The 15079-nt window shown below is 35.6% G+C and overlaps 1 protein-coding gene across 1 annotated transcript; it reads right to left on the bottom strand.

The window, feature by feature from the left end:
- Nucleotides 1–6276: 6276 nt before the first annotated feature.
- On the bottom strand, nucleotides 6277–14240 carry LOC136025775 (ankyrin repeat domain-containing protein 29-like). Its single transcript, XM_065701762.1, has 2 exons — nucleotides 14134–14240; nucleotides 6277–7600 (listed from the first exon to the last, which is right to left on the bottom strand). Exons 1-2 carry the CDS (start codon nucleotides 14238–14240, stop codon nucleotides 6277–6279), a joined length of 1431 nt encoding a protein of 476 aa, XP_065557834.1.
- Between the last annotated feature and the right edge of the window lie 839 nt (nucleotides 14241–15079).

Raw genomic sequence — 15079 nt, 5'->3', positions numbered from 1 at the left:
CCCGGTCGTCATTTGTGTCCTAGTGTCCCGGTCTGTAATTTCTCTTTGAGTGTCCCGGTCTTCATTTATACTCCCTGTGTCCCAGTCGTCATATGTGTCCTGGTGTCCCGGTCTGTAGTGTCATCTTATAATGACACCATGTTTGCCCTTGAGCTTTGTTGATGGTGATTGCTAATCGAACATTCCCTGTGTCCCAGTCGTCATTTATATATCCCCCCTTCTCCCCTGGCGTCCCTGTTGTATTTGTGTCCCTGTGTCCTGGTCGTCATTTATATTCCCTGTGTCCCGGTCGTTATTTGTGTCCCGGTGTCCCAGTCTGAAATTTCTCTTTGAGTGTCCCGGTCGTAATTTATATTCACTGTATCCTGATGTTCCGGTCGTCATGTGTGTCCCGGTGTCCCGGTCTGTAATTTCGTCAGTCGACAAACATGACGTCAGTTGACAAACAAATTCATGACGACATACAGCTCAATCCTTATAATGACGTCAGTCGACACAAAAACATGACGTCAGTCAATAGACACACAAACAAACAACTTATTTTTATATATATAGACTAACTGTTGGGGTGGCGCTTCGCGCCACCCCAACACTTAGTTGGTGGGGGTGCTTGGCGCCCCCCATACATGTTTTAGCTACATAAAACTTGCGAATATACAATATTCTTCGCTGTCCCATTGTCTGTGCATATACATAGATTGTCTGGTTTACCAACTCTTGAACTTGCAACATATAATTGTCCATGGAAAAAAAACAATCTGAATTCAGATCTATACCTCATTATCCTAATGATTGGCCTTGAGCTTTGTTGATGGTGATTGCTAATTGAACATTCCCTGTGTCCCCGTCATGGTTTATATATCCCCCTGTTACCCCCCCTCCTGGCTTCCCCGTTGTAGTTGTGGTCCTGTGTCCCAGTCGTCATTTATATTCCCTGTGTCCCGGTCGTTATTTGTGTCCCGGTGTCCCAGTCTGTAATTTCTCTTTGAGTGTCCCGGTCGTCATTTATATTCCCTGTGCCCCTGTGTCCCGGTCGTCATTTGTGCCCCGGTGTCCCGGCCTGTAATTTCATCAGTTGACAAACATGACGTCAGTCGACAAACAACTTGATGACGACATACAGCTCAATCCTTATAATGAGGTCAGTCGATAAACATGACATCAGTCGACACACAAACATGACGTCAGTCAAACAGACACACAAACAAACAACTTATTTATATATATATATATATATATATATATATATATATATATATATATATATATATATATATATATATATATATATATATATATATATACTACCTGTTGGGGTGGCGCTTCTCCACCTTTAATCCTTTAAGAAAAAAGTAGTAAGTCTATTCAAAGTTGCAGAAAGCTATTTGTTTAGGGGATTTGCTCTAATTAAGGATTCTCCAGGTAGGTTTGTGCTTACGGCAGCTCTTCCTCAAACACTCTGAAAACTTAATACGGGAACAAGTAGTATTTTTACTTAGATAACTAATAATTTTGATAGAAATTGGATCCATGTTTTGTAAACTTAATTTTCTAAGCTTATGCTTTGATTTAGGGAGGACTCCCATAAGGGGACAATGTTTTTTCAACTGTTCCATGTTACTGTCTGAATTATCTTTTTGCATGGTAAAAAAATAGTTATTGTTTTCTAAGAAATATAACTTGTGAGCATGAAATTTATATCTTGAGTATATAGATTGATAATTAGGTATCCCAAAGGGCTTGAAGTAGCATGGTAATTGGATTCTGAGAAATATTGAGGGTTTGAGCGAAACATTTACCTAGCTGGTATAGTACTATAATTGAATTGGAAAATCAAAAGGGAAATAAAAAAATGAAATGGGACGTGTTTAGAGAAGCTGTTTAATAAACTTTATTTTGAGGAAATTTACTGTGAGTTATTGCACTGTTGATGAATAAGATGGTGAAAGAATACTATCAACTGCTGCTAAACAGAGGAATATATTAACAGGATAAGCTTGTTTTGGTGTTACATGGTTGTTCTATATTTGCTTTTTTTTTTCATAAGCATGTATTTTTGGGGTGATACCTAACAGGGGGATACTATAGGTATTCTGTGGTAGGCACAACACTTGACTGGGTAGAGAATTTAAAGTTTTGAAACCCTATAGGCAAGTGTATATTCTCCTGATGAGCCCTTGTGTTGGGTTGTTGCCTCTAAATTATTTGTCTTCTTTTTTTACTGTTTTTATTGTTTGGTAAATGACGACTTATACTTACTGACGACATGACTGCCTGTCCATGGATTATTCTTTATGGTTGATTGTGTATGGCTATGCTGTTTGACCTATGTGATTGTATGGACGAGTAGGGTTAAGGCCTCATTCAAGTGCTGGTCTATATTAATCACTAATTTAGGAAAACAGTCTTCCTTTTCTCCTTCTATCTCCTTTTTTCTTTTTTTTATATGCTTGTGCTGTTGCATTGGTGATTTCTCTTTTCGTTATAATAGAATATAGATTTTTAAGAATTCAAGTCTTCCCTGTCGTGCATGGCCTATGGACTGACTATCAATGAAAAGGAGTGGTAAGCTTAAACATTTTTATTGCTTAAAAAGTTATCCAAACAGCTATAAATACATGAAATTAAAAAAGGTATATATGAATAAAAACAAAAACTCAAACACTAACAAACTGATAAAACCAAAAAACTTGTATAAATTTTGCGATTCCAAAAAATAATAGATGCTAAAACTAAAAAAAAAGAATCATACATTAATTTTTGAAAATAAAAAACAAGAACAGTAATACTGAAAAAAATAAATTCTAAACATTATTTTTGAAAAAATTCTAACTCAATTTTTTTAAAACAAAATTAAACACTAATTTTGAAAAAAAAAACAACAGTAAAACTCGAAAAATGTTAAAGACATTAGCGCAAAAGAAGAAAAAAACTACATTGTAATATAAGAGAGACACTTCTCTTATTTTTAGACACCTCCCTTATTTTTGGAGGTTTCTGGGACAGTGATTTTACCCCGTCGTCCATTCCGTAGATTTTATCTCTAATACTGCAAATACTGGTCTTCATAGCTTCTATTGTGTATATCTTAAAATCATCTAAACGAATCATATTAGTCATGGTCTTAATAATTTTTTTAATTAAGAATAGCATCTTTAAGTTTCTTAGGAGTAAAATCGATTCTTATTCAATATGTCACACACCCATTTGCTGCTATTTTTACCCCCCCCCCCCCACTTGATGTCACCATGCAAAAATATTTTGTCCCTTCAATCGAAAACTCGATAAAGAACTTGCGGCCCAATTATTATTTTAGTTTCTCAAGAGGATTTTTTTCTATTCATAATAATGAGGATATTTTACGGGTGTGGTTAGTTTGAAAATCTGTAATAGGGTGTATTTGAGGTAAGGTTAAGTTCTCGACTAAATTTCAGGACTGTATCTCTTACAAAGAGGTCATCCGTATCAACAAAACAGAGCCTTATGCGCTGTTCCCCGGAGGGAGAGAAATACGATTTTACTAAATGTAATATTTGCAAACTGAGGATAACATTTTTTTTGACAACTAAATCGAAGCCAAGGCTCCTAATTATGGTAAGAAGTATTCATCTGTGGGTCTAACCTCTCAAAATTGAGTGTCTAACCCCCCGAACAGCTCCTTTACACCAACCCCTGATCACAACCATTCTGATCTGTGCTGGAGAATTAAGACTAGCAATGCTAGTCTATGGAGATGTAAAGAGATGATTTCCTAAAAATAACAATGTTGAAGTGAGGGGGAGGGGGTAAATCAAAACCTTCATCCTTAACCAAAACAAACCAGATTCCAATAAGTTTCCCTTCCCCAAGCCACACTAAAAAACAAAGTTTGTCTTACTTTCCTTTTCCCATCCAGACAGTCCCGTTTTAAAGGCAGATCGAGAGCATAATCTTAGGACGGAAGGGGGGAGGGGGGCAATTTGATAAGGGCACCAATAATCGACCGAATTGACAAGTTTATTAAAAGGTTGTAAAAAATAGAAAAAAATGAGGAGATGACAAAAATTTTGGAGGGTGAGAGGATCAGCGCTTCCCCTAGATCTGCTGCTGTCCTGTTATATTTTTTCAGAAGTCTGTATCTGCTCTTTGAAACATCGATTTTAACATTTTCAGCAGAATTTTTTTCTATGTAGAAATTTGAGACAAAATATGGCAAAGTTGCGATCAAGGTGATAGATTGGGAAATTGGCAAAGGGAGACTAATTTAAAATTTTTCAACAATGAGCGTAGCTTAATTGGTCAGGGTGATCATCAATGCACAATTACTTGTAGATATTACGAAAATGGAATGGCAAGCACAAGGACAATTCAGCATACTAGTTGCAAATTTTGTGGGAGCAACTCAAAAGTTTTTAACATGCTATGGTATAAAAAAGTCCGTTGTATTTCTCTTTTGCTGTAAAGGTATAGTCTGTCAGGTTTCTTAAAAAGTTTTAGGAATTTAAAATGAATAGATGTTTATACAGTCTTTTTTATTCAATTTATGGCAGCTTTAATGCACACACTAGCTTTCTTTTTATTTCACGAAAATTATTAATTTGTAATTGTTCTGTCTACAACATATTAAATTTCAACCACTTTTCTGAATAGCTGAATTTCATACTCAATTAATCAATATCTTTATTATCCAAAAAACAGAAAAGCTTTCGATATTGAGTAGATAAGAAGACTAAAAAATAAAAACCAAAAAATCACTCACAAATAAAACTATTCTACCAAGCATTGATTCAAAGATTTCTACAAACACATAGCAGGTTAAAGGCTGTTTGTCTTATCAAACCAAGAAAAATAGTTACCGAAACGCTGCTCAGCTCCTATTAGTGACTCAGTCAACCCATAGGCTGTCACTAGTCTTTCGCTTCTAGCTTGAAGGGATGGGTATGTAAAAGAGAAATTTCACAAAGAAAAACATGCTGATCTAATAGTCTTTTTATCAGTAGCCATAAAAATATTCCAAAATGGAGTCAATGCGAGGACATGAGAGATCACAAATGCGTTGTATGCACTGGCAAGAATGCACCTGCTGTAGCAAGTTTTACAGCAAACTAGCATACCAAACACTTTTCTACGTTTCTCGCTTAGATGAGAGATAAGGAGAGTCTTTGTTGTTTTTATACTTTTCCCTATTGGGAGACCGATATGCTTAATACAAGATGATAAATTACCTCTTTAATTTTATAAATGTAAGCATCATTGACCAGGTTTGACCAATTTTGGCATCTTCCCTACTAAGCAAAGAAAAAGTATCCTCAACAGATTCAGTTATGCTTAGGTTCAGGATATCATCAGTGTAATGTAAAATAGAAGAGTTCAAAACTCTAAAATTAATTCTAGCCTTTTTGTGGGGTGCAACCACGGTATTATAAAACAATGGTGGCGAAATCGCCCTGGAATAAATCTTGTATGAAACTAACTTCCAGGTAAAAAGAAAACAGTTTATTTCAAAGACATTTAGATTTACTATAATTTGCAATACAAGATTAAACAAACATAATATCGATTATTAAGGAAATTTTTTTCAACTACATTAATTTGCAGTATATGCTGATTTTACAATTTCATTGGTCCCTTTATTTTACAGAAATACTTTTCAGAAATTGCCACTAAACTCTTAAAATAATAGTTCAATTGCTATATCCATAAATTTATAACAGGAGCTGTAAATTTTTACATTCCTCCTTAACTAACCCAATGAGGCTCAAATACATCTTTCAAATTTTCCAAGTCTTCATTGCTTAGATGGCTAAATATTTTGTCAATACATACATACGGCAACTCGGTTAAGTTCTTAAAGATATAATTAAACCTTCTACAAGCCAGTTCAACTAAGTCATTCCTTTTCATACCCTTTCTGAAATGACTTCTTAGTATGCTAGCATATATTGGAAATTCCATTTCATAGTTTGTTGTTTTCAAAAACTCCATTGAATTTTTATTCCTCACAAATGCTGCAAACGAGCTTTCTCCTTTTACTAAAATTCCATGAAATGATGTGTTGGAGTCAGGAATTTTCTTTCTCTTCATAATATTTAGCTCTCTCACGCATTGAAACTGAAAATCACTGAAACTTTCATCAGCAAGCTCTGAAATATTGTAGATACTCAAAAGATATCTCATATATCAAAGACAGTGCTGATTCTCTTCACATATATATAAATTTGCCGCTTTCATTTTAATTATGTGGTGAATAATAGTTCTAGTATATCTAAGATATCTAGGATATCTGATATCTGTGTACTATAATTTTCTAAGTGCACGTACACATTTAATACCGTAATCAAAACCCTCTTTGCAAATAATATCTATGTCAGATCCAAACTCCATAAGCAGTTCAACAGCTTCAGACCTCCCATTTGAACAAGCGTAATGAAGGGCTGTTCTTTCATTTTCGTCTTTAGAATTAACTCTCGCACCAAAGTTGAGCAATAATTTCACACTTTGCGAGCATCCTGCTGAAGCAGCTCTATGAAGAGGGCTTGCACCATTATTTTTTCTTACATTAGCAGGAGCCCCACGATTCAAAAGACAGTCAACAATTTGTGTGTGTCCTCCAGAAGCTGCTAAATGAAGTGGACTTGTACCATCATTTTTTCTTTCGTCGATATTAGCCCCGTGGTTCAAAAGGTAGTCAACAATTTGTTTGCTTCCTATAGAAGCTGCTAAATGAAGTGGACTTGTACCATCATTGCTTTTTACATCAATATCAGCCCCATGCCTCAAAAGACAATCAACAATTTGTGTGTGTCCTCTAGAAGCTGCTAAATGAAGCGGACTTGTACCATCTTTTTCTCTTTCGTCAATATTAGCCCCGTGCTTCAAAAGGTAGTCAACAATTTGTTTACGTCCTCTAGAAGCTGCTAAATGAAGTGGACTTGTACCATCATTTTTTTTTATATCAATATCAGCCCCATGTTTCAAAAGACAAACAACAATTTGTGTGTGTCCTCTAGAAGCTGCTAAATGAAGCAGACTTGTACCATCTTTTTCTCTTTCGTCAATATTAGCCCCGTGCTTCAAAAGGCATTCAATCATTTGTTTGCGTCTTCTAGAAGCTACTAAATGAAGTGGACTTCTACCGTTTTTTTTTCCATCAATATCAGCCCCATGTTTCAAAAGACAATGAACAATTTGTGTGTGTCCACTAGAAGCTGCTAAATGAAGTGGACTTGTACCATCTTTTTCTCTTTCGTCAATATTAGCCCCATGTTTCAAAAGACAATCAACAATTTGTGTGTGTCCTCTATAAGCTGCTAAATGAAGTGGACTTGTACCATCATTATTTTTTGCATCACTATCAGCCCCATGCTTCAACAAACAATCAACAATTTGTGTGTGTCCACTAGAAGCTGCTAAATGAAGTGGACTTGTACCATCTTTTTCTCTTTCGTCAATATTAGCCCCGTGTTTCAAAAGACAATCAACAATTTGTGTGTGTCCTCTATAAGCTGCTAAATGAAGTGGACTTGTACCATCATTGTTTTTCACATCACTATCAGACCCATGCTTCAACAAACAATCAACAATTTGTGTGTGTCCACTAGAAGCTGCTAAATGAAGTGGACTTTTACCATCATTTTTTTTATATCAATATCAGCCCCATGTTTCAAAAGACAATCAACAATTTGTTTGCATCTTGTAGAAACTGCTAAATCAAGTGGACTTATACCACCTTTTTGTCTGTTTTTTGCATTAATTCTAGCACCTTTATCCAAAATCATCTTAATGACTTCTATATCACCACAAACAACTGCCAAATGAAGTGGTGTATCAGCACACGTTTCAAAATTCTTTACAGTCGTGATGTAAAAGTAATTTAGCAATAGCTATATGATTATTGATCAAAGCTTCACAAAGTAATGCATGTCCATCTGACCATTCTTTTGAGTAAGATAGCCCAAAAGTGATGATTAGCTCCTTTGCTCTTTTTAGAAAATGGACATTCTTCAAGCTGGATGAACGTAAGAATCTATCAACTGTTTTTTTTTTAACATTTCCTTCAGTAACTCAAACGCATATAAAACACTTTGTTCCTATCTGTGATATTTATAGGAAACATGATGTCATGACTTTTGAGCTCCTATGATGTTTTCCCCCTTCTAAATTGTTTTGACTCAAAATGACGTCATTTCGTCTGCAAGTAACAGATTACACCATTGTACTACATCAATCTCACTGCACTGACCAACAGAATATTATTGCTTTATGCAGCCATATTTTCATAGATTAGGGTGGTCATTGGAGCTTAAATTAGTTTTCCAGAATCTCTGCTAATAGAGCAAATTTTTCAAATGCATATAATTTGAAAAATTATATGCATTATAAAATGCAAATACTTATAAAAGAAAAATCGATATATTAATATTTATAAAGATCTCATTGTTTTTTTGTTTTTTTACTATCCTTCCATAATCAAATAGTTTAAGGTGTCTTAATTGCTTAAAAAACTTAATAATGAGGAAAAAATATACAAAAAGAAGTGGTTTTTTGCAATATGAACGCTTGTGTCTTTTAGTTATGGATTCTTGCAAAGGTCTCTATTGAAAGTAAAAATGGAGAAAATTTCCTGAAAACTCATCCATATACATGCAATCGCTCCTTTGTGTATTTCAAGGCTCTTATTCAGATTTCTGAAAGTCTTAATTGTTAAAGCTCTGATTTATATCAGAGATTAGCTTGTATAGGGCAGTTATAATTCTTTATCAATATATTTTTGTCAATAAAAAGGATTAGTTTGACAAAAGTATACATTCTAATCTATGAACTATCAGTTTTTTTGTTCTAGAACTGGTTGGTCCGTTATTACTTAAGGTCAACTTAAATGAAAATGCTCTGTTCCATTCCCCACATAAAAATGGCTTTTCAGCGTTATGAATGATTTTATGTATATTCAAGAAACCTGAGTAAGATTATATCTGCTTGCATATACCACATTCAAATCATTCTAAATGTGCACTTTGGTGCTTATTTAACTATTCACTTACCATATCACTAGCCAAAATATTCATTTAATACACAAGATCAAAATTGACATTATGTACATTTTTTAAAATTTTTTAATTGTCATATTGGAAAATATGACATTATATGTAAAAGTTTGGACAAAAATTAAAAAAAAGAAAAGATAAATGCAAACCATAGAATTATTAGAACCTACAAATCATATGATTATTAGAAGAAGATTGAGAATATTGGAATCTCATTACAGATAAAAGTTTTAAAATTTCTAAAGTGAGATAGAGGGTGTGTTCCAGCTGACGGTTTTTCAGTAACTGCAGTTACTGCGCGGTAACTGCCCATTTCTAACTGCAGTAGAGCCAGTGGGAACGGCACAGTAAGCTGACTAGCAGTAGCGTCATTTTCGAATTAAATGCACGTGTTTAAATTTAAGGGACAGTTTAATGCTGATTAGTATAATTTTTGTATTCCTTCTGTTTCAGAGCATTTAGAGAGGTTCTAAGCCAACCATGGGCATTTGGCTGTCACAAATGATTTTGCTCAAATGAGCTGGTGAAAAATAAATAGATCATATACTTATTCTCTTTTTTATTATTTCAAGACTAGAATATCACAAAACTAAGCATTCAAATAGCTTGATTGTATCTTAAGCATATACAATCCCTGATGGAGTTTTGTTGATACCTGTCTTAAATTGATTTGTCTAAATAAAATGGGCCTATAGCATTTACAGGATAGTAGTGGGACAACTATAGCAAGTTTTTTTTCAATGTTCTACTTTTTTTTAAATTATTATTGTTCTCTGGTCAAATTTGTGTTCCTTGCTAAGTGGTAGGCGCTCTGGGCTGGAATGCTTTGCCAAGGGGTACAGGTTTAATTCCTGGCATTGTCAGTTTATTTTGTTTTGGATAGGGGTTGGTGATATAACTATCCTCAGCTATAACTGGCCCAACTTTAAATGAGTACAGATGGAAATCTAGGGACAGTAAGGAGGAAGGGCATGCAAGAGCATAGGCTGGCTGGTCCCTAGCTTCCTATTGCACTACCTGGCTAAAGGACCACCAGGTCCTTTACTGGCCTACTGACTTAGCCATAGAAACTTTCTTTCAAACCCATTAAATATAAGTAAAAATGATGAATACCAGTATGATGGTCCTTCTATTTCCCTGAAATATGGATGTATGGACAAGAGTGTGGGTCATGAGAGATAGCTTGTGAATGTAATTGGGGTGAATGTTCTGCAAGATTAAAAAAATTTATGACTGTTGCTCAGGTTGGCAACTGGACACAGAAGTATAATTTTGTTATTTGTTTTTCTTTGTGACTATCATGCTTATTTAATGTCCAGTATTTTAAAGTTAATCTTCTTTAATTTGTCTTTAATTGCCGAGGCCCTAGGGCTTAAATACAATAAAACCTACTTATATCCATTGATTTTCTTTAAATAGATAGTAGCTCTATGTTTCCTAGTTTCAGTAAATTTAAATGTAATTGTGAGACCAGGGATTACAAAGTAGGTGAAAACTTGCAAATGAACCTCTGGTATCAATAAAAATTTGTAAGAAATGGATATCAATTTAAAGATTAAATAAAAACTGTTAGAAAACAAAGAAGACAAATGAATAAACAAACGTATCCCTTTACAACCATTTAATTAATTGTCACAAATATAGGTCACCCTTAAGATTGAAATGAACAAAGCTTCAATTATGAAGCCATTTTCCTTTAAACAGACTGAAGGGGCAAACCTCCAAGCTTTGACAAATTCAATCTTACTTTTGAGCAATCTCACCTTTCCTTTTCAAAGGAAACTTTGTTTGGATGTTTCCCATTCAACTAGAAACAACACGGACAGCATCAGGTACAAGTGACCTTCTACTTAGCCTACATACCAAAGGGATAAGCATGCGTCTCTATACTATAATTTACCTCCAACCTGCCTAATGTACAAATATGTAGCCAAAATGATGTAGTTCCAATGTATTCTGTCACCTGTTACCTTTTCCCCCATTCTTGCTTTGTCACAGTTGCTTCAATTAACAGGGAGTTAAAGGTTGAGGGATAGATTGGCAGAATCAATGGGAAACATGTAACTTCAGCTATATATATTTTTGAAGGTCATCAAAGATCAGGGCCCTCTAGAGCAAGAATGAGTAGAGATGTGTACTTTGAAATACCTTCCCAGGACATACTTTAGCCAGTAGACCCATCCCTGAAAGTTTCATTTTCCTAACCTAACCCCTTTCAGTGATAGCAAGAAGTCAATCAACTAGAATTTTACTGGATAAAATTACCATCCTTTGGAATAGACTCTGAATAGTCTACCCTAGCCTACTTCTTCAATAGGATTAAAGACAGTCTCAGAATAATGATTTGGCAGCCCATAAATCCTCAACTTATCTTTAATACTTCACCTAGGCCTGTTTACAGAGCCTAAAAGAAGTCAATGCTTAGAATGCTCCCATGTGGCAATTTAATGGAGCCTCAATGTTACCTGGAAGAAGTCAATCCTTAGAATGATTCCAAATGGCAATTTAAGGTAATAATTATACCTGGATATACCAGAAAACATGGAAATCTTTAAATTAAATAATAAGTTTTTCATTGATTTAACCTACTTGCTAATAGATAGCCTACTACTCAGGGTGTCCTTTAATGTTGATCCCAAAATATGGTGATTTACTAACTTGGCTCAGATCCCTCTTTCTTTTGCAAAATCACCGTCCCACCTTCTTCCAAGCAAATAACTTGATATTCCATTACTTCATTCTTGTCCATATTTATTTTTTGTTGAATGAGATTTTTATTGAAGAAGGTGAATTATGTACTTACTGCGCTAACCATTCTTTTGAGCACGGTAAGAAAATCACTTACTGCGGTTACTGCCGGCAGTAACTATTCTCGTTCCCAGCGGGTTGGGCAGTAACCATTTTCCCGTTAGGAACGGAAATAGTAACCATTCGGTTACTACAGTAAGTCCCTGGAACACACCCAGAGTTTAAAAAACCTAAAAAGAATCCTCTACTTTTTCAATAATTCTCCCCTCTATCCCTCTCTTTTATCTGCATGGAAGCGAATGTCAAGTTTTTCATATGACCAAGCATTACATGGTAAGACGTACATGTCTTGGATCAACGAAAAGGGACTTTCAAATAAAAAACTACAGTATCTAATTGCTTACAATCTCTTCTACTCTCAGTTAATTGTTTCCCTGCTCCAAATTTTGGCGAGTAACAGCTCCTTTAAAATTTCTCATATCCCTGATGAAAACAATTCACTTTTTGGCATGTATAAGAGCCTCATTTTTATTTTATTACCGTAGATATGGAACTTTAATATCAGAATGATTTTCTTGGGTTGAGAAAATTGCACCTTTTATGAAATGGGTCAATTGGGAACCCTGTTTTTTCGTGTCTCTAGGGATGAAATTTCAAATGTAAACTGATAATTATATTTTTGTAATACGGAAAAATACACAGAGATTTAAAGATTTGAAAAAAAAATGAATTGTATGATAAGTTCAACACTGATTATTCTGCAGGAAAAAAGAGTAGTACATAGAGCATAATGCACAAAAGAGGAGATGACGTACTCATTTTCCAATTTCTCGTTTTTAAACCTAGAAACTTTGCAAAAATTAATCATTTGTGAGGATAACATTTTTTTGACAACTAAATTGAAGCCAAGGTTTCTAATTATGGTAAGAAGTATTCTTCTGTGAGTCTAGCCTTTCAAAATTGAGTGTCTAACCCCTGAAAAGCTCCTTTAGGCCAACCCCTGATCAAAACCAATCTGATCTGTGCTGGAGAATTAAGACCAGAAAAGCTAGTCTATTGAGATGTAAAGAGATGATTTCCTAAAGATAATAAAGTTGAAGTGAGGGGGAGGGGGTAAATCCAAGCCTTCTTCACCAAAACAAACCAGATTCCAACAAGTTTATCTTACCTCAGCCACCTTAAAAACAAACCTTGTCTTACTTTCCTTCTCCCATCCGGAGAGTCCCGTTGCAAAGGGACATCTACAGCATAATCTCAGGATGGATGGGGGAGGGGCAATTTGATAAGGGCACCAATAATTGACTGAATTGACAAGTTTATTAAAAGGTTGTAAAAAATAAAAAAATGAGGATATGACAAAAATCTTTGCAGGGGGGGGGGAGAAGATCAATGCTTCCCCTAGATCTGCTGCTGTCCTGTTATATTTTTTCAGAAGTCTGTATCTTCTCTTTGAAACATCGATTTTAACATTTTCAATCAAAATTTTGTGTTGCGGGAGCAACACTTTGGTTTTCTCCCGTTTTTCTTTTTCTATGCCGCCGATGTCGGCTTATTCCTGGAAACGGGTAAGAGTCTAAACTATGCGGTTTTTACGGAAAGTGTGGACCTCAGGCCGGATTGATGAATATGGCATTACATTTTGGATAGCTCCGCAGAACTCTTGCCTGGGGCCAAAAAGGATGGTTTTTGCTTGTTCACGAGCCAGAGCCTATGGTGTGTGAAGTGTAGTGGAATTATGTAGCCTATGTCAGAGAGGAGTATCTGAACTTGTGGAGCCAAGCTTTTGTCTAATCAAACCATGTTTCTGCTTACGAGTGGAAAGCTCCGTTCTAGCAGGCAGGCACCAGTTTCAAATTGAAGATGGACTAAAATCTATAAGTGTTAAATATATGCGGCAGTAACGTGGCCCCACAACCAATATATCTACTTTGAGTGATAAATAAAAAACTTTACAGAAGCAAAAAAGTGGCATTGTCCACGGGTCCGAAAGTGCTGCCGTGATTTTCACTAGGTGTATCATTTGTTTTTTCGGACTTGGGATTGAGGTAGAGAAATTTTATCAGATGTACCTCTTAAACTTTATAAGTTCTGTCATTGCTAAAGGAATTGGAGCTTATCCTTTGCTCCTCTCTAAGTGGTGACGTTAGAAAGTTGGCCTTCGCCAAAAAAAAATCAACTTTTGAACTAAGACAGACATAATGTTTTTCGACTTCAATCGATAGCTCTTGATGAGCTGATCGAAGTATATGTCATCCATTTTTCTATACAAAAATTCCTTCCTGAGATATACCAGTTTGAAAGTTTCAAGGGGTTGACAACTTCAGTAGTAGGGTACACAGTGACACCAAAAATAAGCCGATACCAATTGTGAGACATGTAGGGGACTTGTGATGAAAGGTCAGCTGTTAGCTCATAATCATCTTCGACAGTGAGGGATTTGCAAATTTTGCTATTTGGTGTACCTATCATTTGTTTTCAGTGTATTTGATGAGAAGACCGAGTTGGCTTCAGTGGTAAGACATGTAGAGGACTTGTAAGTAATAATCGTCTCTTAGGCTACAATCATCTTTAGTGAAGAGGGGTTTGTAACTTTTGCTTGTTTGTGTAGCCTACCCATACTCACTGTAACCTAGAATTAAGTGTGTACTCAACGGGTACAAACGATAAGGTAAAACAACGAGGCAGTTTCGTAATAATTAATAGTGTTATCTATGGTATTTTGATCCTGAAAAGTTACGTATAGCTTTATAATACCAACTAGATTATATTAGATACTGGCTGTTGGGGTGGCGCTTCGCGCCACCCCAAAACATCTAGTTGGTGGGGGCGCTTCGCGCCCCCATTCCCCTCCCCGTTGCATAAGTCGTTACACGCCATTGTAGTTGTGTCCCTGTGTCCCACCTGTGAATATAGATAGATATATTTATACATGTTTTTAACTACTTAAAACTTGCGAATATACAACATTCTTCGCTGTCCCATTGTCTGTACATATAAACAGATTGTCAGGTTTCCCGACTCTTGAACATGCAACATATAATTGTCCATGAGAAAAACAATCCGTATTCAGATCTATACCTCATTATTCTAATGATTGCCCTTGAGCTTTGTTGATGGTGATTGCTAATCAAACATTCCCTGTGTCCCCATCGTCATTTATATATCCCCCTATGCCCCGGCGTCCCCGTTGTAGTTGTGTCCCAGTCGTCATTTATAGTCGACAAACATGATGTCAGTCGACACACAAACATGACGTCAGTCGACACACACGTCCCAGTCGTCATTTGTGTCCCTTCGTTTTTGAATTG

Source organism: Artemia franciscana, chromosome 4 (genome assembly GCF_032884065.1).
Source record: "Artemia franciscana chromosome 4, ASM3288406v1, whole genome shotgun sequence".
NCBI lineage: Eukaryota > Metazoa > Arthropoda > Branchiopoda > Anostraca > Artemiidae > Artemia > Artemia franciscana.
The sequence above is the reverse complement of the archived record's forward strand: the minus strand, read 5'-3'. Positions and strand labels throughout refer to the sequence as shown.